The following is a 25,064-nucleotide window of genomic DNA, read 5'->3' as shown; positions in this document are numbered from 1 at the left end:
GCGAATGTTTCTTCATAGCAAAAGTTCACTCAATGCACATTGCTTGTGAGACAATATCCAAAATAAAATGCATATACATACTGGTACCCAGGACATCACAGAAGTTACTGCACTATGAGCAATTATTTGTGCAGTAATGGGCAGCCATGTCTTTTTTTTCACAATGAACTTTTAGATCTTTGGCAGCTTCCTCAGATCGTTAGCTGAACACAACTCGCTGTTTTCCTGTAAATAAAACACACTACACCTCAAAGCAAACTGGTCCACACCAAATTAGTGTTAATAACTAACTGCATTAAAATGTTATTATTAATTCATTAGTTTAATGTAGCCTTTCTCACTTTTTTTTTAAGACATGCAACATGGTTCAGGCAAAACAAATATAATGCTAATTAATTGTCAGGCAATACAATGTAAAAGAAACAAGTGGATCATCTAAAATAAAACTAAAATCATTAAAGACTTCATAGTACGCATAATAAAATGTAAATCTTTGTATTTTAGTTAAACAATTTCTTTGTGATCGCAGAAAAACGAATGTACTCTTTCATTCATATATGTAACATTCCTTCTCACTCTGTTAAAGTCATTTTTCTAACTCCTACCGTTTTCTGTCCTGTTGTCATTACAGACAGGTCTGAACTAACAGCAGCTCCCCAGACTCATGGACTGTTTATTCAGGTGTGACATGATGTTTATCCTCCAAACCTATGCAGCTTTTGGGAAAACCTGTTTGTTGGAGGCTAATAAAAGCATAATTGTTAAATCAACAACAGTTGGAATCAAAACAAAATTATTATTTTTTTCAACCAAACTACCATAATTATCAAAACACATGAATCGTGTCACACAGCATGCTACTGAGAAAGAGTCTGTAACTTTCATAATTAACATCAGAGGTTTTCTTTCTTCTGGAACAGAACCCAGAAATGTAGGTTTTTGGGGGGTCTATTATCATAAATGGAATATAGTATTCATAATTATGTTTTCATTGGTGTATAATCACTGGAAACTATGAATCTTGTTTTTGTCACCTTGGGGTGAGCCATTACAATCTCGTCTTCCACAGAGGCCGCGATGTGGCACCGCCATGTTTCTACATTAGCCCAGACTGAACAAACCAAACGCAGCCTCAAGAGAAGGCCTTCGGAGTATTTTGCGGCCACCGTAGATACACGCTTGGAAGTGGAGGGCGAGGCAAATTCATTTAGTTACAATCTGTAACCTCGCCACCAGATGTCACTAAACCCCACATATTTCTCCTTCAAAAACTTTTTGATTAAAAATTTAGATTATTATTAACATAATAATTAACCCAAGTAAAATCGTTTTCAAATGTGTTTCTTCATCATCCATCTGTATCTGAAAATTTATGATTCATGTTGCAGACCAGTTCTGAACGTGTGTATTTTGTACAACAAGATAATACCCCAGGATCTTACCGGATAAGTAAGCTGGTTCTTCTCCTGTTATCTCCCTTCTGGGTTTAGAGATGTCTGATTATGTCCAGACTCAAGCAATTCCAATAACAATGTAAGCTTGCCCTCCTTGCCAAGTGGTTTGGCAGATATGAAATCAGTGCAAACAAAATCTGATTTGTGCATGCCCAGAGCTACGGCCTCGCATTACGGAAGTGACTACTGTAATCGTAGTCATGGATGTATTACACGCCACGGTCCAGGACAAGTTTAGCCTGTTGTGATTCTTCCGGTTACCTTGTGTACGCTCTCTCTACAAGCTGCTACTTCATTACTTTAAGTCTTGTACATGTTGACTTGTGTTTACTGCATCTGAATGTGTGGGAGACATCATTGGTAGCAAGAACCTTGCCAACAGAAGATCAGTTATCTGAATCTCTGTGATGAGAGGTGTCTGCTTGTGTCACAGAATTGGTTGGTACATTTCAGTTGACATACAGACAAATACACTCATCAAAATGAAGTCTGTTTATTCACAGGATTGCAATCAGTGGTGCAGCTTCACTGGCTGGTCTAGGGAGGAAAATACAAGGTAGAGACTTTGATCCAAACTCATTAAGCTATATTTTAACGGTCTAAAGCACCGTGTACATGTGCATTTAGAGCGTGGCCAAATTCAATTTTGCGAGCTTAAGATAATCCGAGTGCAAATCAAGGCACATGGTTCAAAGGGGTTGTGCTCAGTCTCTTCATTAATCACAGGTGTGTTTGGGGCGTAACATGAAACAAACCAATCCGAGTGTCATCTCCCATTCCCTTTAAAAGCCAGGTGCACTAACACCTTGGTGGATCGCTATAACAGCGGCAGACTTGCAGTCGTAGGACAGAACAGAGAAAACGGATCTTCTTGTGAACAGATTAACAGATTGATACACACAATTTTTTTTTTAATTTGAATCTTTTTGCATTTATTATTTTGCGTGTTTTGCACTGCTGCACATCAGTCTGTGTTTAACAAGCAGAGTGCAAGTGCAATGTGCACCAAACGACGTGGGGCATATTTAACTAACTTAGAGTTACGGTAAAATACTATTGGTTGAAGAACAAGTATTTGTTGTTTTATTGCGCAATCACTTTCAAGCCACCTCAAGATAACAATGTGTCAGACCAAACTTTGGTGTAAGACCAACATGCCGATTGGTTCTCAGATTGGTGCAATTATATTTGCTATTTAACCACTGTGGGCGCTGGAGGGGGAAATGACTTCCGTTGTAGTGTGTAACTAGCAAAGACACTTGCGTTGCACTTGGGGCCGCTTTGCACCAGGTCTTAACGAATGAACGTGTTGTCTACACCTCAATTAAAGGAGTTGATTAGCACTGCATGATCATTTTTGTCACACCCTGGTTAAAACTACACAATATGGTTGAACCTGATACAGAAGTATTCAAATTTCAGTTTTTATAACCTGTATTTAGGTTCTAGGAAGTGTTTATTACAACCCATTTGATTTAAAAACACATTTAGAACCAGTCACAAATGTTCCCACTGAATATTTCTTTCTCTGTGAACCTGTTGCTTGTTGTTGAACATATGGAACACATGCTGTCTTTTCATCTGAGCGCAGAAGTTAAGCATTTTGAATTCCTCTGCGTTTTGCATAATTGTTTCTGCAGGGGTATGTTGTTCCATTTAATAATTTGACATGTTTTAACTCGGGCAAAACTTTCAGGCTGGGCTGGTGCTTCTGTAATGAATACCTTCCTTCACGCCTCTGTCCTGTACCCTCATAATAGTTGCACAAGTCATTATTCGGTCGTGCCTTGATTTATGCAAAACACATTTCTCCCCACTGACCATGCATTTTGATGTATTTTTGTTGTTGTTGTTGTTCATTGGGTGTATAGAGGTCCATGTTTTTTTCTGAGTTCATTTGTGGTGTTTAGATGTGATATGTAATTTATGGTGAATATTTAAGTGTACTTCCTGGCTCGACTATTTCTAAACGATAATGAGGCAGTTATATCTAGAGGTAGCTGTTGTTTAACTAACCTTCTAAAACATTCAGGCGACACGCACACACACATGCCTATATAACCCAGCACTTGCCCCTTGTTTTATATCTCCTGTCTGATCAATGCTAGCGGCAGACAACAGCACTAAAGCTTCCCTGATTGTTCTCAAACAGAGGATGTTACATGCTGTCATGGTGCTTTGTCTTTTTTCAGAAGTTATTTATTGTTTGTTTCCCCCTCGATTTCTTCTTTGTTGCCGTGTTTGTCTTGTGTGTGTTTGCTGATTGGTGTTGTGATAATTACAACTAGGATTGTGCTGCAGGCGCTCCTGTATGCTCTGATGTCTCACACTGAGCCATTGTTCTTTTATTTTGGCTGATTAAAGAAAACAAACACATCTAGCTGTTATTTTGTGCATCTGGCTGTGCTGAATAGATGGCACAACTGTGCAGGTTTATAATACAGGTGTGTATCTCATGTTCTGACACTGATGCAATGCACATCAATAAAACCATGACAGTAGTATATATAGCATAATACAGTTCAAGGTAGGGTTGGGTGATATGGACAAAATCAGGTAATGTATATTATAGATATTTTTACTCAAAAAAATGCTGTTGTCATAATTATTCCTGCTTTAAGGTATTGAGATATAGCATTGGTGAAGGAACACTCCTCTCTTTCGTAAACGTGCGCTCATTTTTCTTTAAACTGACACAGAGATGCTTTAACGTATTGTAATGCACATCAGTCGGTCATAATACAGCTGCTGAACAGAAAGGCAGGCTGCCGAGGTGAGAGAGGAGTTCAGTTTGGGTTCAGACCTGATGATACAGGTGACTCACCAACACGGACGAAGCTGTGTGATCTGTCGGCTCTTTGAAAGCTTCAGAGGTGGTTTGCGAGTTCCTCTTCATGTGTGCTTCTGAACATCGGAGTGAATAATCTCCACAACGGAAACTCTGGATGTCACAATACCAGAAATGCAAATTGCGGTTTGTTGATGAATTTATTTGCGGTGTGGAAGCTCAGAAAAATCGACCTCCTTCCGAAAAAAGAAAAAAACTAAATGTACTTTGTTTTCGGCGCAACATTTGTGTTCTGTGTGAAAGTATTCATGAAAAAAAAAAACATTTTGAAAAAAAATATGTTAACGGTCAAATTAATCGCACAACCCCCCGCCCCCCCCCCCCAATACACACACACACACACACACCTCAAAAAAGCAAAAACGTGTGCAGCAGCCTTTATGTGGATATTATGACTAAGTGGGTAAAGGTAAATGGTAGAACAGTCTGGACACACATGCCATGCCACAATATCCAAAAAAATGTTTCATAACTCAATGTCAATATAATACCAATATGTTGTCCAGTCCTAGTTCGCGGCGTACCTGTAATAATACCAGTACGCTCAATTTGATATAGAGTTAAGCAGTTTAGTCTGTAATCCGTTATTTTTTTTAAAAAGTCATCAAAAAAAAAATTGTTTCATCGAATCCAGTAATATGGAAGAGTGATGTGCAATCAAATGCCAAATTTAAGACCTTGATGTCAACTATACTATTATTTTTGGTATCCATCTCGTTAACGTCAATTAAAAAAACAAAACGATCATCTTACATTAATCCTTCACCCAGATAACTTCATCGTCATAAAGAGCTACTTAACAACTCGAGGACGGGGCAACATTTTGGCATCTTTTATGTTGCCAATAAAAGAGAGTAGCAGTTTTGTGTCCGAGAGAGCGTCATGTCATCTCTTAGGAAGAGTTGCGTCCGTGCTACATTCACTGAGTGAGTAGTACCTCAGATGTTATTCAAATTGTCACCAATTTAGGTTTTACAGCCTCATTATAAGTATAAGTCTTTCTTGGGATTGTGTTTTTTCCCAATTACCTGACAAAATGAATGTCACGTAGAGCGTAAGGTATCTTCTTCTCTCTTTTTTTTTTCCCCTCCTCTCTTTTGAGTATAGATTGGTAATGAACTGAAGTTTCACCGAGCTGATAAAACCGGCCAATACGAGAAAGGAAAGCACACAAAATTACATACATCATTAGCTGCTTTAAAAAAAAAAAAAAGATTTGCTCATCAAATCAGGATTTTCTGATACAAAAATGTCTGCATCGATTTTGGCTGTGATTCCCTCCCAGCTTTGCCCTGATTCAACCAGTTTGAATCGATGCAGCAGTATCTTAGACATTAAACCCAGCACATCGATCCCACTTGGTGAATCGTGACACCTTCTGTGTGTGTGTGTGTGTGTGTGTGTGTGTGTGTGTGTGTGTGTGTGTGTGTGTGTGTGTGTGTGTGAAGACACACGTTTGCCTTGATTTTTGTGAAGGTTTTTTTTTTTATCTACAAAAAGGCTCCAAATGTGGATTTTAAGCACGGCCACGAACAAAGAAGATTTACCCAACGCAGCAAACACCTCCTGTTCCACGTGTAGTTCACATGTTTCTGTAGGTCAAGGCTAACGTGAGCACTAAACTAGCAAAACTATTTATTTGCGTAACGGGCAAGTACTTTGTGAGCAGGACCTTTTGTGATTCTCTGATTATTGGTGCAGTCGTGTATGGACGTGTGCACATTTTTATTTCAAGGCTCTTTCGCAGTCAAAGCTTTAACCGTGTTGCAACCTCTTTGGCAGCGTTGCTCTGCCAGCCATTTACAATATTAACCCGTTCTATTGTCCACACTGCCGCAGCCCCTGTGGACTGTCGAGACATAGAACATGTCTGAGGGGAGCATGGATTTCTATGGGCCCCACGGGAGCTTTCAGAAGGAATGAGATGGATGACACACTTACCGTAAAGCGCTGCACTTTCCCTCCAGTCAGACCTGCTAAGGACGCTTTTGTGCTAAACCATCAATACATGCACAGATATTACACAGATTTTCTATACCAGTGATGGGATGTGTGTACACACTTGAAAGTTAACACACACACACACACAAAAAAAAATGTATCACCGACACATACACACTTACCTCGCACACGCACTTATGCACCCACATAGATGCCGGTCATTGCTGCAGGTCCCACTCAGCCTGAAAGTTATCCCCTGGGTCTTTGCTAACAACTAGCTACAGAATTGAGCTTCACAATTTAAATGTGTTTCCTCATCTGAAGAGGGCAGACACCTCTGCCCAGCCCTCTATTGATTAAAATCAATATGACCCAATCTCATCAACACCGCTGTCCTTGGCTTACTGGTGTCTGTCTAGCAGGGGACCCGGGTTGTGTGATGAACTACAGCCTTGTTTAGGCAGATCTATACCTTTCGAGGTGATTAGGTTAACGTGTTATCCAGTATGTACAGCCTCCTATTTCACTGCATCATTTGTCTTTTGCATTGATTGGAGGTTCATTGACTGCAACAAAGCTGGCTGGCCATCAGTTCTAAGTGCACAAGGAATATGGAATAGAAATGCTTCTCACTGCACGCACTGTGCTGAATGGCTTTGCCCATTTACATTTGTGTGGCTTGTCTAAACCTATGATTATATGTTCTTCAGAGAGTCGCGTAGCCCATTGATGCATGTGTTTTTAATTGCCAGGCCAGTGTAAGAGTTAGAGGAAGAGGCCCCTGGACAGAGTCTGAGCTAAACTCAGCTATGCTGCCCTGTCACTTAATTTGTTTCCTCTCAGACTGCCTCTCTCACTCTCTTTCCGTCTCTGTGTTTCTCTCAGTTAGTCTGAGTGGTGCTAGCTGACCTTCACTGGGACACAGCCATGACTCTAATTGCATTGATATGTCAGTGAGCTCCAATGGTTGCAGGAGAGCATGGCAATATTACCCCAAAGCACTGTGGTAGTGCCCATGTGAATTTTGCTTTCTTTCACTGATGACTCACAGAATCAAGCTGCTGAGAGGGAATAGACAGACCAATGCTTGCACCCACATAACACTTCAGAATTTTCTCTCAACATGATGGTGCTAAGGCAGTGCCCAACTTTATGCGTGTGTCCAAGGCGCAGTAAGCACTTAAAACCGTTCAACCGTACTGCAGACTGCAGAAAAAACATCTAGCACCCGTGATGTGACCCAAACATTTCCGATGGGTTGTTTTGAAGCCTGGAGGAGAACTCACTGCTTGCTGCCGTCTTTTCTAATTAGTGAAGCCAGAAAAATCCAAATTTGTCTCCGCTCTCAACTAGTTCACTCGTGCTTCTCAGCAAATGACACAAACAACTCTTTGGAGGCTTTTACTTTGAAGCAGCTGCAGGAAGTGTTTGGTTTGCATAAATAGTACACGGACATAAAAGCCAATCTCTGCATGCACCTTCTTTCTGTTCTCTGTTACTCTTTGTCTTATTTGTCTTTAATTTGGTCCAGACTGTTGAATACATCGCTGCATTCAATGTAAAGATCTACCAGTTTTATATCGATGGTATTTAATGTCAACATCATCCTTCCTGTTTTGTAACATCTTTGCCTGTTTCTAATTTCAATTCTGTTATGGGCTGATTATATCAATTTTTTTCCCTGCCAACTGGTGGGTGGGTGGGTGGCAGCATGCACATGCACCTGCCCGCGGGCATGTGTGTGTCATGTTTATTCATCAAAGATTATATCCAAAATCAAGTGGAAGCACGGAATTAGCATATTGTACATTTTTGTCAGAAGATAAAAAGCCATTTTGTGCTCTGTGTCAGTAGGTCTGCACAGAGTCCTTATCATTATTTGTCTTTGTTTCTTTTTTTGGGATTAATCTGATTTAATTTTTCTTTGAGAATATTTTTAGGTGTTAGACTCAACAATCTTTATAATGACATATATATATAGTGGAATATTAAGTCACATTCCAGAGGATATTTCTTTTAGTTTACCCTCTTTGTGTTCAACAGTCAGTATCTGGCCAAATTTGCAGACAGTACTTTTAATCTTAATCGAAATATTAATAATAAGTGTCATTAAATCTACATTTAGCACAGTACTGGGTAGAAGAAGAAATATTTTATGAATTATTTAAACATTTTCCAGTATGAGATATACAGTTTTGATTTCAGCTGCTTTGATACATTTATTTGATGTTTTTCCTTCAGATATCCAACAAAGTGTTTGAAGTGTTGACTGACATGTCTCAACTGTGTAGCCACTTCTGAAATTACACCAAAAGAGAAATCACTGTTTGGGGTGAAGAAAGTCTTAACAAGGCTAATGACTGAACAACATGATAAACTTGACGGCAGTCAATACAACTCAAGCTGCTCGTTGAATTTGGTTGTGTTTAACCGTGTTTAATCAATCACTGATGACATTTGCGCTGCTCACTCTCATGTAAACATGTTTTTCTTTGCTGACAGAAGTTTCACTTCATAAGTGAGGCGAATGGTTTTTAACAATATTTTGGAGTTCTGCTTACGACATAAATGATATTAAGATAAGTCAATGCTTAAATATGTTATAATTATTACAGCCAGACAAACATGGCCGCAATGTGCTTATTGAGGGTGATAGTCATCTTCATACACACGTTTGCTTCTTTTGTCTCTAACATTTTGCTCAGTCAATGTTGATTCTTTTAGAATTAGCGCCTGGACCGCTTTGATCTGACTGTGCGGTCCGATCCAGGCTGCATAGCCGTCAGTCTTAACAAATTTAGCTGAATTTTGACAAATCTCCTGTTTTTATTCACTTTTTGAAATAACAAAAAAGGCAGCTCTATTTTGCAGTAGGAAGGAAACTAAGAACTGTCTCTTCTCCTCCGGTGGTCTATGTGATTCTTTAAGCAGAGATGAGGTTGAAGGACGGCTCAGGGGGTGAAAGCTGCAGAACCAACAAAGAATAAAAAAAATTTGATTTCCAGACAGCGAGGAAGGAAAAGGGAAGCGAATGAGATAAAGGAGGCAGAAAGAACAGTACAGTTGTTTGAAAAAGCAAAACCTGTGTTGATGGAGACAGGCTGGTTACCAGATGGGTTTTGTCATAGAGAGAGAGAGACGGGAACAGAGAGGGAAATGGTTAAGAGATGGAGGCTGATGTGGCTGTCTGTAATGCGATATGGCAGATGCGATTTTATTTTTAGGACACAAGGCCCCAGAACGATAGGTTTTATAGGGTTTTGAGTGGGTTGATCTTTTTAAATATTCAACTTCAATGAAATATGGAGCATGACTCCAGGCTGTTTGGAATTCATAAGTCTGTTTGGCAGGACTGGCCCTGCATATTGAGAGCTGTCAGAGTCGGCCTGAGTGTTAAACACAATTCTTCAGCTGGCAGTGGAAACAATGGCAAAGCAGAGGCACCTTAGAGAGAATACAAAAAGGACAAAGAACGGACGTCTTCAATTGGAGGTTGCGATTTTTAAACGGCTTTTAATGTTAAAACAGAGTGTGAATCTGTCTTGTGTTGCCTTTATTTGTGTGAATGAATAATGTCTCCCAGATGAAGTCCTATGGATAGGGCTCTGTAGCAATTGAAATGTCCCTGAACTACTGTATATCTTAGGCTTAATAGAAAATGTTTTGACACTGATCACAAAACCTGTAGTTTTTTGACACTTTATGTGGGCAAATATAAACCCCTTTTATTCACCAAACAAAATAACCCTCAAAACATAATGGTTGGTTATATCTCGAGTAGTCCAGCAATGTGAAACATGAATTCCACTTCCTTTAATATGGGACCTTAAAGTTTGGTGCTACATTCCTTTTTTTTAAATGTACATGCCCACAAGCACAATCACTTCACAATCACAAATAATTGGCTAAAAAAAAATCCTTTTTGATACCGAGGCCTTTTACAGGTCTTCAAAAATGTTCCCCATAACTCACTGCAGTCTTTGTGTGACAAAGAGAAGTCCATTGGTTGTGCTCCTCCTTTGTCATATAAACGACTTCTCAGTCAACAAGTTCATTAAACCATGTGGCCGACTGATTGAAAGCCAACAGAGAAATGTGTGCTTCTATCTCTCCGTGTGTCTGCGGATGCATCTGGAAGTGTGTTTCAACTTCGTGTCTGGAGGCCTGCGAAGGATCAATATTTTCCTCTCCCACTGTGACAGGTGTACACTGCTGGAGAAAGCGGCTGATAGAAACCCTTAGTTAGTGTGAAGTCACTGAGGGGAAATACATATGCATTAGACTACGACTGCTGGGGATATTTACCAGCAGTAACCACACAAACAACAACAGGTAGCAGAGCCTGAAACCAAGACATGTTTAATTCATGCAAGATGCAGCGAGAGCACACTGGCAATACACCTGTATCAGTGAAATACCCAGCGCTTATTGGGGAAGGACTGTGTGTGTGTGTGTGTGTGTGTGTGTGTGTGTGTGTGTGTGTGTGTGTGTGTATATATTTATTTATTTGTGTTTGCTTCTATGCAGGGATGTGTGTCTCTCTGTCTGTTTTTCTGTGTTTGTGTCTGATGTCTGCCTTACGTCTGGTGATTCTGTCCCTGTATGAGGAAACATTCTCACTCCATTACCCTGCATGTAGATATAATTAGTGTAAAGCAGGAGTAAGAGCCGGGGTTGCTACAACCATCTGCCAGGTGGATTTTGCCTTTGTAATACAGGTGGACAGCTTTGCTTATATAAGAACTGTACCTCTTTTTATCACACCATTTATACATATTGCATACTTGTATTATTTCTGATGATATCCTATAGTATTGCAGTTTTTTGTTTTTTTTAACAACTTTCAGAGAAATATAATTTGCTTAAGAAGTTACACACTATTATTTATGGAAGATGGCTTTTCTAAACCCATCCCAAATCTTTAAATTAACTTTTGTTCACTTTACCCTCAAATCACAGTTCTGTAGTGTGATTATATTTGTTTTTTATGTTATACATATTGGCCACTACAAAACATCATAATAGTGTGATATACACCATGCCATATTGGATTTGCCTTTAATTATTCACAATTTGGGTTTAGTCCATAGACTGTATATAAAAGTGGTCGTAGCTTCCGGCTCTGATAGGCCTTAAGCCACCGAGGGCCACTCGAGGTTGGCAGCAAAAAGCCTCCGGCTCCATAGACTCCCATTTAACTTGTCTCATATAATCCAAAGTTGATCAATTTGTTTCCGTTAGTCATTTTGGTGTTGTTAGCTAAAGTTGCTGCTTCTTATTAGTTTTCGGTCGGTCCATCTGAAAGTATTCCCGTCATTAATCCGAAAATTCGCCTCAGAAAGCCCTGTATTTGGGGGCGTGTTTGTGTGATTGACAGGCCTATAGTCAGGTTTCCACTATCGGTGGGGGGACGTAGTCCCGGATTTCCAATGAGATCGAGTCAGATCCACCACTCCCTCCCTCTCTCCCTCACAGCTCATCCAAAAATGGTCACTTCTGGCTCCAAACCACTCTGAACTAGCAAGACGGCCAAAATCCGAACTGGAGGCTTCACAACGGCCGTTCACAAACCAATGGGTGACGTCACTGCTGGTTGCTGTCACATTTTGAAAAGGCTACCATGAATAAATTTGTCACGATGAGAATGTTATTGACATATTAGGTCTAGGAATACGTCATAGGAGTAGCATTTGATTGTGAAGGAATCGATCACGAGGCCCATGAAAACAGAGGCTTTGTGTTAGTAATTGTAATTGTATTCTCTATAGAGCATCGTGTGCAATGTGAGCTGGCAGTGTGTAGGGTCGCGGTACTAGTGGCAGGGAACCAGGCTCACTTTTGGGGCATTGTTAGATGCACCAAGGCGTGCTAATGCAATGTCATGCTTGGCTGCAGCTCACAGTAGCCGGGGTTCACACTAAGGGGCAGAGGACTTGAGGGACAGCGAGCTCAGCCCTTTCATACCCTCCGCATCACCCTTTTTAGTTTTAAGCAGCAAACCACCCCAACACTGCCACCAACCCTCCGCTCACTTTGTCATGTATACTTGAACTACTTCAATAAGTCCTATTTGTTTATGCACTGCAGGTGAAATGCGCTGATACGTCTATATGAGTGCGTCCCTTATGTACACATCTATGCTTGTGCAAAGGCCATTGCCATGTCCAAATAGAGGATACTTACAAGCATGTAGTCATAGACAGTGACCTATAAATGTCAAGCAGCTGCCCCCATTCTCTTCTTTGAACAAGTTATTCAGGCTCCACTTGCTGTGATCATAGATTACTTCTGTACTGATCACTGTTATCGGTGTTATAGTTAAGTCATAGTTTACATTTACATTTGAAATATCTAGTAACTTTAATCTCCTAAACATTATAAACAAGTTAAAGTCACTCTAATTAAAAAGCGCATGAGCTGAATACTTCCCTAAAATTATCTTCACAAATTAACTGCACCAAAGTGAGGATTGTGAAGCACCAACAGAGCTCTCTTATTTGGGCTGATCATCACTGTCACTAAATCAAAATATGTGCTTCTGGCGGCCCTGGCAAGATGTAATACATGCCCTTAGGGCTGTAACTGATAATTATTTTCATTATCACTTAATCTTTTGATTGTTTTCTTTATTAAAAGGAGCAGTGTGTAGCAGCAGTGTTGTTTACAATTACAAAAAAACTAAACACCCTTAACCTCAACTTCCCCTTCCAAGTGTGTAAGAAAGATTAGGATGGCAGCAAAAAACACCAAAGGCCCTCCGTAGATCTGGTATTTAGTTGCTATTCTGGGCTACTGTAGAAACATGGTGCACTCCGTTAAAGTTTATACACCAATGAAAACATAATTAAACTAAATCCTACACACCAAACCTGTAATGTCTCCTGCCAGTTGCACGTGCTCAGAAAACACCTCCAGACGCAGGCGCCCAGGTAGATCCTGATCAGATCCCAGAACCATCTCAGCTGACTCCGAGTTCCTTCCTGATGTCCGAGCTCCTTACCCGATCTCTGAGGCTGAACAGTGATTTCGTTCTTTCGGTCACCACCCAGAGCTCGTGACCATCGGTGAGGGACGGAACATAGATCGACCGGTAAATGGAAAGTTTCCCCCTTCGGCTCAGCTCCCTCTTTACCTACACGGTCCGGTGTAGCGCCTGTTTTACTGTTGCAGCCGCCCCGATTGGCCTGTCGATCTCCCGATCCCCAGCCAACAGAACCACATCATCTGCAAACAGCAGAGAGACGATCCCAAGACCCCCGAACCAGACATTCTCCTCCCGCCGGCTGTGCCTTGATATCCTGTCCATGAAGGTCACAAACAGGATCGGAGGCCAACACCCACCGGGAACGTGTCTGACTTATTGTCGAGAATACGAACACATCTTCTCCAAGTCTTCTCCAAGTCCACAAAGCACATGTGGATTGAATGGGCAAACTCCCAGGACCCCTCCAGTAGTCTTGCGAGGGTAAAGAGCTGGTCCACTGTTCCGACCAGGACAGAATCTGCACTGCTCCTCTTGAATCCGAGGCTCGACAAACGGTCAGAGCCTCCTTTCCAACACCTTTGCATAAGCTTTAGTTGAAGACCTCCGGACAGGTTCCTCGGCCAGACGTTCCCAGTTTACCCTCACTCCACATTCAGGTTTGCCAGGTCTTTCCAGCCGACTCCCCGACCATCTGATCCAACTCACCACCAGGTGGTGATCAGCTGACAGCTCTGCTCCTCTCTTCATCCGACTGTCCAAGACATGCGGCCGCAGATCAGCTGATACGACTACAAAGTTAATCATTGATCTCCGGCCTAAGATGTTCTGGTACCAGGTACACTTATGAGCCACCTTATGCTCGAACATGGTGTTCGTTATGGCCAAACTGTGACTAGCACAGACGTCCAACAACGAAACATCATCCGTGTCAGATCGGGCAGGCCGTTCCTCTCAATCACCCCCCACCAGGTTTCTCCATCGTTGCCCACATGAGCGTTGAAGTCTCAGGAGAACTATGGAGAAGGCCGGATACTCCGAAGTGCTCTTCGGTGCATAAGCACAAATAACAGTCAGAGCCTTCCGCCGAGAAACCTGCAGGTGCATGGAGGCGACCCTCTCGTTCTCCGGGGAGAACGCCAACACGGCGGCGCTCAGCCGGGTGCTCGTGAGTATCCCCACTCCTGCCGGGCACCTCTCACCCTGGGCAACTCCAGGAAAGGATAAAGTCCAGCCCCTCTCCAGGAATTTGGTTCCAGAGCCAACTATATCTAGCTGGTACGGCTCCACCTCCCACACCAGCTCAGGCTCTTTCCGCGCTAGAGAGGTGATGTTGCACGTCCCTAGAGCTAGTCTATGCTGCCGGTGATCGGCCCACCCGGGCCCCCGGCCTGCAATGTACCCAACCCGATGCTGGTCCCTGCAGGTGGTGGGTCCACAGAGTGGCTGCTCCATGTTGTTTCTTCGGGCTGAGCCTGACCGGGCCCCATGGGTGGAGGCCCGGCACCAAAGACTTCAAAGCTGAAGTTCGTGGGCTGCTATTCATCAGGGGTCTTTTGAATCACTCTTAGTCTTGCCTGAGACCAGTTTGCCTTGGGAGACCCTACCAGGGGTGATTATCTGGACAACATAGCTCCCAGGATCACTGAGCCACTCAAACCCCTCCACCACATTAAGGTGGCGATTCTCGGAGGGGTATTAAATTTGTATCCAATAAAACCGGAAAAAGCAACAAATCCTTACAAACTGGAACGAGAGAGAATCTTTTTTTTGTTGACGTTAGGCGTTTTAATCGATTTTTTTGTTGAGTGTTTCAGCACTTTTTGCCTGCAAATCCTCAACCAGCTGCTGACTTACCCAAATCTAAAAATGAATGTCATTTGGAGGCAGGTAATATACCCACTGGCACTAAAAAGACTTCCAAATGATGTTTCTGTTCCACTAACGCTGATCTATTCTTTGTATTTCAACAAAGATATTAGGGTCGTTAAATGTGTGAGAGGAGAGACAGAAAAGAGGGTGGGGGGGTGAAACCACAGCTCAACAAAGGAAAACACTTTGATATGCATTAGAGCTGGGCAGGCCTCAGTTACCTATAACAGTGCTGGTTTTCACATTACCCATGGGGATTGTTATAGTGCTCTATGAACAATCCAGCCCCATATCTCCTGTATTTTCTCTTTTTCTCTCTCTTTATAACTCCCTCATTTTTTTCACTCTATTTTAGTCGGGTCCAAATTACAGTCATTGCCTTCAAGTCGTCCCACTTTCACAAGGCTGTTTATACCATTCACGTTATCATCTTCTCCGTCATCATCACGTCTCCCAGTCTTGTTCTCCTTCCGCACTCTTTCCATTGCTTTTTATTCCTGTCTGCTGTTTTTTCCTGTCTACAACAAACAAGTGAGGGACAAACCTTCAGTGACTGGTGTACTGCCAGGTAATGATCTTTAATTACCGCCAGCCTAATACACAGGCAAGCTAACAAGCTGCGGGCTAGCTTTTACCTCATGAAAGACATTGGCACATAATCATAGACAAAATAATCAGGGTCCTTTTGCATCCATGGTCTGACCTCAATGTCACTGAACAACCATCCATTAGTGGAGAGGGAGTTCTGAGGTTTGTTTGGAGATCCAGGTTTTTCTTTTTCACCTTTGTTTTTTTCTCCTTTTAATCTGTTGTTCTGTTCTAAGGTTTAAAAAAAAAAGTGTTTGTCATGTAGTCTTTTCATGTTTCATTTGTTCTGTGAATCATTGTGAATGTTCTTTTACACCTCGAGAAGGCTAATTGCTGGCTGACATACAAAAATTCAAACCGATGATTTCCTCTCCTCTTGTATACTACTTTTGTTGCTGTGTTAGGAAAAGGCTGCCTTGTAAAGGTGAAATGATTACAGTACACCTAAAATAACTTTGCAACCACTTTGGAAATTGATTGATCATTCAAATCATTTGTCAAGCAAAAATTATTTGATTTGTTTGTCTTTAGAATCGCAGAAAGTAATGCTGCCTTTGTCTCTTTTGCTCAACACTGAGGACACAGCGTTCTAGTTTTTATAAACTTTATTGGAATCGTTCAGTGTCTGGTTAGACAGTAACTGTTTAGATCATAGAAGTCTGATACAGAACCAAAAATCCTTCACATACCTTACATCCCTATTCTTCATACTAAAAAATTGTATTCAAAGTTTAGGTTATAAATAATTATTCAGAACAATTTTATTTAATAAAAGTATATAATATAATAGGATAATTAAGCGTTCTCTGATTTCAAGTTCTCAAAAAAAGTGTATTTCATGCTTGTTTTTTCTGACATTTTATGGGCTTAACAAATAATCAGAAAGCCTAATCCATATTTTCATCAATAATTTTTGTATTCATTAGTTTATTTCTATTTTTAATGTTATACTGAAATGTGTTATATTTTTTTATTAATGACCTGAGCCTGATGCAATAAACTGGCCCCAAATATTCCACTTGTAGATGCAAAGAAAAACCAGGGCAGATTGTCGACATTAGAGAGAACATGCAGCGCCCTGTCAAGCCATCTAGCTGTATTTTGATTTCTGCCGGGTGTGGAAGTGTGTGTTTGATCTTGCTAACTTCAACTTGTTGTGTCAGTCACTCCGTAAAGAGAAAAAGTCACTTCACTGTCTGTATTTTTGCAACTCTGCATGACTACTTTCTTCTTAAAGTGATCAAATACAGCAAACTTCATATGACTGGAGAGAAGGGGGAGGGAGCCAGAGATGAGAGGAGAGGCTCATCTGCATCTGTATTTGAAATGGCAAATGCAAATGGTCCAAATGATCTGACGAGAGGAAAATGTGAATTCCTCTCTGCACGTTTTTGCAGATTGAAAATTTTCTGCACAATACTATCCTACCAGACATGTTATAAACCACCATGGTTTCATCTTGAAATTCCCAATGATATTGTCAAACCATTCAGAGCAGCGATTAGTCTGTTTTGTTTGAGATTTTACTTGTCTTATGCTGCAAAATAAACAGTGTCAGTAGCTGGAAAAAAGGCTGTGGGCTTTGAGAATCACAGTTTAAAGACATTTTACAGCAAAGCTGTGAGCGAGACAAGCTCAGTCTGCCAGTTCTTTTATCATTGTTTTTCGGCTGTTTTTCTTCTCCAGTCTGCCTTCAAGCAAAGCAAAGGACAGCGTCGGACTGAGGATTGTGATAGACTGGTAGTTCAGCACGATCGCACTGTGTGCATGGCTTAAACACTGGAAAATACCAGTCTCCCGGCTTTCTCATGTGTTGACGGTTTTGCTTCAAGGTTTTAACAGCTCTTCATGTAGATGTGTTCATTGTTACTGCTATAATGGCAGTGTAGCTTTAACAGTGAGGGAAACAAAAAGACAGTCAATAACTGCTGCAGCCCAGACTTCACTTTCTGCTGAGGCTCCACGGCTCAGTCTGCCTGCCTACTAACTTTTCCAAACATCAAGAGAGGAGAAGACGGGTGGAGGGAGAGAAATGAGTAAAGGCTCATCTGAATCACACGAAGCAGCAAATATAAATGGAGCAAGTGATCTTACATGAGGAAATGTGAACTCCTTTTGGCTGCTATTTGCAGATGGAATAAAGGAATACCTCTCACACTCTTTTCTAATATTGGACTGAAAAAGTTTCCCAATGAACTGCTTTCACACCGAGCGTGAAAATGACTTTTATATTTATTAAAATCTACACGAGTGAGAGATGTTTCTATAAAGAAACAATTCATAGCTCCAAACTTTAAATCAAATTATATAAATGCACGAGGAGAGCACAGACCTTTGCTGAGGCAGACTTTTTTATGTATCTGCCACAGCTACTACGATATATGTCTGGACAGATTACAATTGTACTCGTTCCAATTGTCCCTATGACACCATTGTCCCCAAGTGCATCATAATTTCTGCTTTCTGTATTAAGTTTGAGCAAGTACATGCGAATCCCAGAGGATTACTGGGACCCGTAAATGTGGATTGTGATATGAAGTCATTGTATTTCTAGAATGGCCTATGTTTTTCTCACAACTTCGTTGCTATCTGCTGGACTTTAAGCTGTATGATATGTTGTAGACCAGTCTGTGCAGTGTTAATGAAGGTGAAAAATAATGTATAGATCCATACTGGGATTTGGATTCGCTCCAAAATTGAATGGGTTCTTCCTTGCCTCCATGCTACACCCTTCCACCAAGTGTCATTACAGTTTTGTAATCCTGCTGACAAACAGACAAGCAAGCCGCACCGAGAACAACCTCTTTGGTGGAGGTAAAAATTTGCTAAATTTATCTGGTTCTATCAGCAATGGAAATCAGTCAGGATTATCCAATTTTCAAATACTCCCTAGTTTATTCACTATTGTCTAACTTTTTGTATTTCCGACTCTCCCACCCTTGCAGTAATGCCCTTAAAGACTTTTTGCCAACCATCATCAAGCAAAAAAGAACGCCTTACTATCAGTCGCCTACAAAAATGTGTGTGGCGCTGAGGTAATATTCTATCGTACAAACAAGAGAAACATGCATAGACTGCTGAAGCTGTCTAAAAGGGTCTCTGAATAATCGTCAAATAGTTCCATCCCAAGTTAAAACTGGCCTCACCAACTTTCTCTTTGAAGAAAACAACAAAGCAACTAATGCTACTTCCCCCTAACTGCTCTTGGTCAAAGGCAATAACTGAAGTAATAAGCTACTTTATTTACAAGGACATGCACTTGCAACCATTTAGTGTTTAAAGAACTTGATTTAGATGAATGACAATGGTCGGAAAATTGAGGCAAAATATACCCTGTATCTGTAGCCTGCTCCTCATGTCTGCTGGACATTGGTCACTACTACACTTGCTGGTACAATCATAAGACACCTGAATTTGATTGAACAGTTGCTGGTTGAGTTGCATTGTGGGTAATGTAAGTGGTAGGCTTTCGCAAAGAGAAGCATGTGTGGAGTAAGAAGATGCTCTGCCTGCATTGACTTGTTCTTTTTCTCTTCCGGTCAAAGGCTGCAACGCTCGATCGATAGAGCACTCTGAGCTATTGCTAGTGTGGCAGTTATAATTGGAAATTGAAATAAAAAGTGAGAAACAATTAAAAATCCAGTTTAAGCTAAATTGAAGTGTATTAATTGCTATGACTTTTAAATCAAAATGCACATCATACATCGAAATCTAAATTGTTGGAAGGGTAAATTCTCACCTCTGACCATCCAGAGCAGCTACTTCGAATAAAATTATTCTTGACTCATTCTCCTATAAAACCTTTGTCAGTTGTTGGTTAAAGCAGTACAACCTCTGAAATGAGACATGTTTTACGTTTCTCAGACGTGTTGTACAGCTTAGATGAAAGCATATATTGAGAAGCTTGCGAGGCTTCAAAGGAAGGGGCAGCAAGGTGTCAAGGCAGGCGGAGTGAGAAGAAACTGAACTTGCCAGCACTTTGATCATGTTCACGACTAAAGGTCTGGGTCCTGTTGGGGGGGGGGATGCACTTGTGGATAGGAGGTCTTATTCAAGTGCAGGTTTCTTCATTTATTTTTGAAGTGTATATATATATATGTATTGATACGCCACTTTGTACTTCTGTCTAGAAAGTGTTCTTCATAAATAATCATTGAGGGCTCATGCAGAGCTCAAAATGATATAAAGATAATTTATGTAAATAAGGGCTCAAATGAAATTGTAAGATTTTGAATTTTGTCACAATTTATGTCAGATTACCTCGCCTTTCTCTGGGAGATGACAGAAATGGTGTCTGTTTAAGATATCGAAAGAAGTGTAAATGAGATGTCAAAATGCAAATACTTGATAACACAACTGATCATTTTCACAACATCCACTCTGAATCTGTTCATGTGTTATTTGTAAACGAAATGTGTGTCTGTGGGGCATCGCTGAGCAGAAAGAAGCAGGAGGGGTGGGGGTAGATGACAGGTTTTGAGAGGGAGGACAGCGGAACAGGACGTGATAGGGAAATTGTGCAACGAGAGGATTGACAGTAGGGAATAATTGTCATCTGTTACAACAGGAAGAGCACGTAGGGGTTAGATAATGAGAGGAGACTCGGATTTTCAGCTGTGGTAAATGTTCAGTCACAGCAGCAAGGCAACACACTACTCATTTCATCCTTTTAAAATCCCCCCACTGCCTCTTGTTTGCCTTACGAGTTTTTGTGAGGTTGCCAGTGTGTGTGATCGTTGGCTTTCTTTGCCTAATTTTTGCCGTTGGTTCCTTCTTGTCTGCTCTCTTTCCTCCCTTCATCCTTATTTATTTGTCAGAGGTTGTGTTCAGGGACGTTCCTTGTCATTCGTCAGCTCGGCCCATAAAACACACTGTCATGACTGACTGGCCACGCTCCAAACTCATTACCGATTGGCTGACAGAGCGGGTCGCTCTGTTCTGCTCCGCTGTGTTTGACTCCTGTTTGCCAGACATTTCAGACTCAGGAAACTTTAAATGCGGTGGTGTCTTTCCTCGCGCGCCACTCCTCTCAGCCTCACGCTCAAGGTCACATGAATATGGATTTACCCTCTCTCCTTCCAGCACACACATACTGATGATGAAGTCTAAGATCAACTCGGAGGGATTATAATTCAGAATGGAGGTCTGATCTTGGCATCTGGGCGTCGCTCTGCTCCACTGTCTGTCTGGGAATGTGTTTTAAGGAATAAGAAAGATGAAGAGGACTACTGTATGAGCAGGGAGCTGAGATGAAGAGCAGAGAGAGGAGAATGGATGATGATGGTGGAATCAGGGGGGGGCGGGCTCATGGGGGGGGTGGAGCTCAGTGGGAGGGTGTCACGTAAGAAAAAAGGGAGAGACTAGGAGAATGGAAAAGGGTGACATACAATGTTATTGAGTTTCTGTTGCGGTTGATCCATATCCATTTCATCATATTGAGCTGGCTCCATGCCACAGTCTGCTGCAGAAAATGTGTCCTCATCAGTGTGTGTATACATGGTGTACGCTGCCACGGTGTTTGTGTGTATTCCTCCAGACCAACGGTGTGTACAGTGATCTCATGTCTGCATACTGTACATTTCTTCTGCATGTGCTCACTTAAGTGCTTTCGCATGGCTTTCTGATGGCTCGTTATTCCATCATTTTGCGTTTGCTGCTTTATGACTGACATATTTTCTGTTCACTCGCTTGCTTTTTCTCCTTCCCCCTGTCTTGCTTGTAATTTAATCTGTAATCTGTTTAACCTCCTTGCTTCCATTCATTTAACGAGTCGGTCACGCGTCACCTTCTTTCCGCCTCTCCTCCCTCATTCTCACAGTTGTTCTCACTGCTTTGTCTCTGTTTTTCACTCGCAGAAAACAACAAGGCACCTTTACAGAGGTCTCGCTCTCGGCAGAATATAAATGCGAGTTCAGCGGCGGTGAAAGCTCCCCCTGCCAAGGAGGCCCATAACGAGTGTGAGAGCCATCCATCTGCGGCCAGGGCCAAGGCTTCTGCGTGTTCAGAGCCCGGCCGCAGGTACAGGAACATCCCGAGTCACAGCTATGGTCAGGACAGAGAGAGGGTGGTGGAGAGAGAGCCGGTCAAACTGAGAGAGAAAGAGGTGAGAGTAGAAGCAGAGACTCCGGCCTTCCAGCCACCCTCCTCTGGTCCTGCCGTCAGCAGCCGGGGCACCATCGGAGAGTCAGACGTAGAGGCTCTGCTGGCCAAACTCAGAGCCTTGTGAGGTTCCTTTCTTATCTTTTAAATAATACACCCACAATATTTATACCCAAACATCTAAAGATGTTCTGAATGTAACCTAAATGACTTTCTGTCAACAATCTTGTTAACAGGAAGAAAATTTAGTTGTTGAGAAAAAGTTGTCAAGGAAAAATATTTAGGTAGTTCAAATATATTCGATTAAAAATAAGTATTATCAGCAAATATAAATGTAATACTTTTTAAAAGCTTTCAAATCAAATACAACTTCACAACAATACTATAATGAACTAGGGAACCGTGATTTTAACTCTTGATGGTACAGAAATAGAAATAATTTTCTCAACAATTCTGGCAGATGGAGGCACAGAAAGCCGGTCACACTTTGACACACAGAAAGTCCTCAGAGGTTATGACCAGTAATAAAAACTGATTTACAAAAGAAAATTCTGGCAGATGGAAACTGGTCACACTTTGGCACTCAGAGTGTCCACAGAGGTTGTGTTAGGAAATATAGACTGTATTACAAAAGTTTTGATTCAGTGGAAATACTCGAGCTTATTAGTGTCATTGGGTCTAGTTCTAAAGAGAAATTACACCCAAATAGATTCATCGCAGTCTTTATCTGACCCTGCAACGTGCACTGCCAAAACCTGCTGGCTGTTCTTTATTCATTCCAAACAATAGGACAATCACATATCTGTTTCTCTGAAAGTAAAAATTGCTAAGCACTTTTTTTGTAAGTATGCAATAATACGATATTTTCTTTCACATTGACATTTTCACATCTTTAGCATAGTATCTCGTCCTACCTGTATTTTAGTTTTCAATCGAGTATTGTTGTCATGTGCATGTTATTAGTCGAGTATAAGTAGAGACTTTAACTTTAAATTTGCATCTATTAGTTCTGGTATTACTTTTCTGTGTCTTTTTCCTTTTTTTGAGTTTTTTGAGGGTTTTTTTTTCGCTCCATGTGGGGTGACGGGGTGTCTTTTACGTTCAAAGCATTGGCCTAGTTGTCTATAAAACTATAAATATAAATACAAAGGATCAATACATATGATATTTATGCCATGATTATACTTTCACTGGTTGTAACAGCGGTTATATATCAGAGAGAACAAGTTTGCCCAAAGAAGATACAGTCTTATTGTCCAAAATGGGCCACAAAAGAAACAAGTTCACCAGAGCTGATGCTGTTTTTCTTCTACATTCCCACTGAACACGCTCATATCTTAAGCATTTGTCTTGTATCTGTATTTTTACTCTTCACTTTTATAGACCTATTTCCAATAAAATAAAGCAAAAAAAATATTTTGTTTTTTGTGTGGCTGTTAGTGTTTAGTTGTTGCTAACAGTGGTTTTTCTTTCAGTTTTGATTACCTTCATCCTACTTAAACATTTACAATGTCATTGAGCATGGACCACACCCTTGCTATAGCCTCCTTAAAACAATCTAGGGGGACAAAATCGTCTTAAAACCTTCCATCTTTTAACATACTCATAATGCATACAGCCCAACTGAAGGGTGAATACAAGTAAGCAGTACTTGTTTGTTGTGAAAGGGCTAAAAACAACACGCCGATGGTGAGAACAGCATGAGACCATCAACACTGCTCCAAAAGGCTGTGATCATCTGGGACCAAATTCATCCGTGTGATAATTAAGATCTTTTTCAAGGCTTTTTCTTCTTCTTCTTTTTTTTAACCCACTGTAATGTTTCTTTCCGTTTGTACTTGACTGCAGGAGCTTGACTGCAGCTTGTTCCACCTGCTCATGTCCAACATTTGACAAATCCATCCATCCACTATCTATACCCGCTTTATCCTGATCAGGGTCACGGGGGGGGGGGGGGGGGGGCTGGAGCCTATCCCAGTTCACATTGGGCGAAGGCGGGATACACCCTGGACAGGTCGCCAGTACCCTTGACAAATGAATGAACAAAGTTTGAACGTACCATTAAAACCACCCACTGTACTACAGAAACAGCCACTGTTTTGGACCATAGTAATACCAGAGATAGGACGATGTGCAGCTGAGAGACTACTGAAACTACATGGCTGTTTTTAGGTTTGCACCTACAGTATCAGTGGTCCCTATCAACCTTCCTCTGTTCTAGCTTTTTTTTTTTTTATTGAAATATTTCTACAATGTAAAGACTAGGCTCCTTTAAGATGTAGTTTCTTGGCTGAACAACATAGAGGCTGTTGGCTACAGTGTCCTCGAATATTTTTTTATTTTAACGTTCCTCATTCAGCAACATAATGAGCTCAGTTTTCATATTATTCATGAGTGGATTTGCTCATAAACAGGCTACGTGTGTACAAATAACAAAGATCCCGATTTACCATAGTTGCTGTGCATTTGCGTAGTTGAATTTTCCTGAATAAAATGCACAGCTCGTGTGAACTTTAATCACAAATTTGTATTAATGAAACGAGACATTAAAAAGCCACAGCGCCGAACAAATGCCTCCTTCAAAACAAACATCAGAGCTACACGGCCGATAACATCCAACCGTAACATACGATCTGAGACGTGAAAGGAGACCTGATGACAGGTTCACCTTCTGACTGGTTGCTGAAGCCTGGCAGCTGGTGAGTATCTTCAGCTCTGGGGGCAGCACAACTGTCCCCATCTGGAGCAGAGTCGGAGACAAACATCTCCCCAATGATGCAATCAGCATTTTGGAAGAGCAAAGCACTCGCTAACCGAGCTCCTCCAGTGGCCTTGATTTTGCTTTAGCCATCTGCGGCGCGCTTCTCACTGAGCAATTCAAAATCAAAGCAAGGTCTTTTATAGTATTCTGCAAGGATGCAGCTGCAGTCACCTTATTCTTCAGCTCGTCAGGTTTGTGTAAAACGTTCGCTTGAAAAGAGACTTAATTTGTTTTTTTCCCCCTCTTTTTCTTTCCAATTCCACTGAGAATAACCTTTATTTTTGTTTTGCAGGAGTTCTTTTTTCAGCATCCAAAATGTTGTTTTGATCTATGTGTGTGGGTGTTCTCCTTAATATGGAGATTTTTGAGGATGTGCCATGATGTCAGTACAAGATAATTAATCTACTGTAAACATGCATGTAATTTTCAAATCATTTGGGTTCCTTACATACACACACACACACACACACCAAAATTATAGATGTCACCAAATGTTCCATGAATTCATCCTGTCGTACA

General features: G+C 41.2%; 1 protein-coding gene across 1 annotated transcript in view; it reads left to right on the top strand.

The window, feature by feature from the left end:
* Positions 1-23,181, top strand: part of LOC138213419 (protein diaphanous homolog 3-like) — a 154,665-nt gene extending 131,484 nt beyond the window's left edge. The window contains exon 27 of the mRNA XM_069174499.1: positions 21,541-23,181. Coding sequence (XP_069030600.1) covers positions 21,541-21,911 — 371 coding nt within the window. The 3' untranslated portion in view covers positions 21,912-23,181. The remainder of the gene's footprint in view (positions 1-21,540) is intronic.
* Positions 23,182-25,064: the final 1,883 nt, after the last annotated feature.

This window comes from Embiotoca jacksoni, unplaced genomic scaffold (assembly GCF_022577435.1).
Source record: "Embiotoca jacksoni isolate LCO1_2020_lvr unplaced genomic scaffold, fEmbJac1.0.p SCAF_6, whole genome shotgun sequence".
Classification (NCBI taxonomy): Eukaryota; Metazoa; Chordata; class Actinopteri; family Embiotocidae; genus Embiotoca; species Embiotoca jacksoni.
This window is presented reverse-complemented; position numbering and strand designations above follow the sequence as displayed.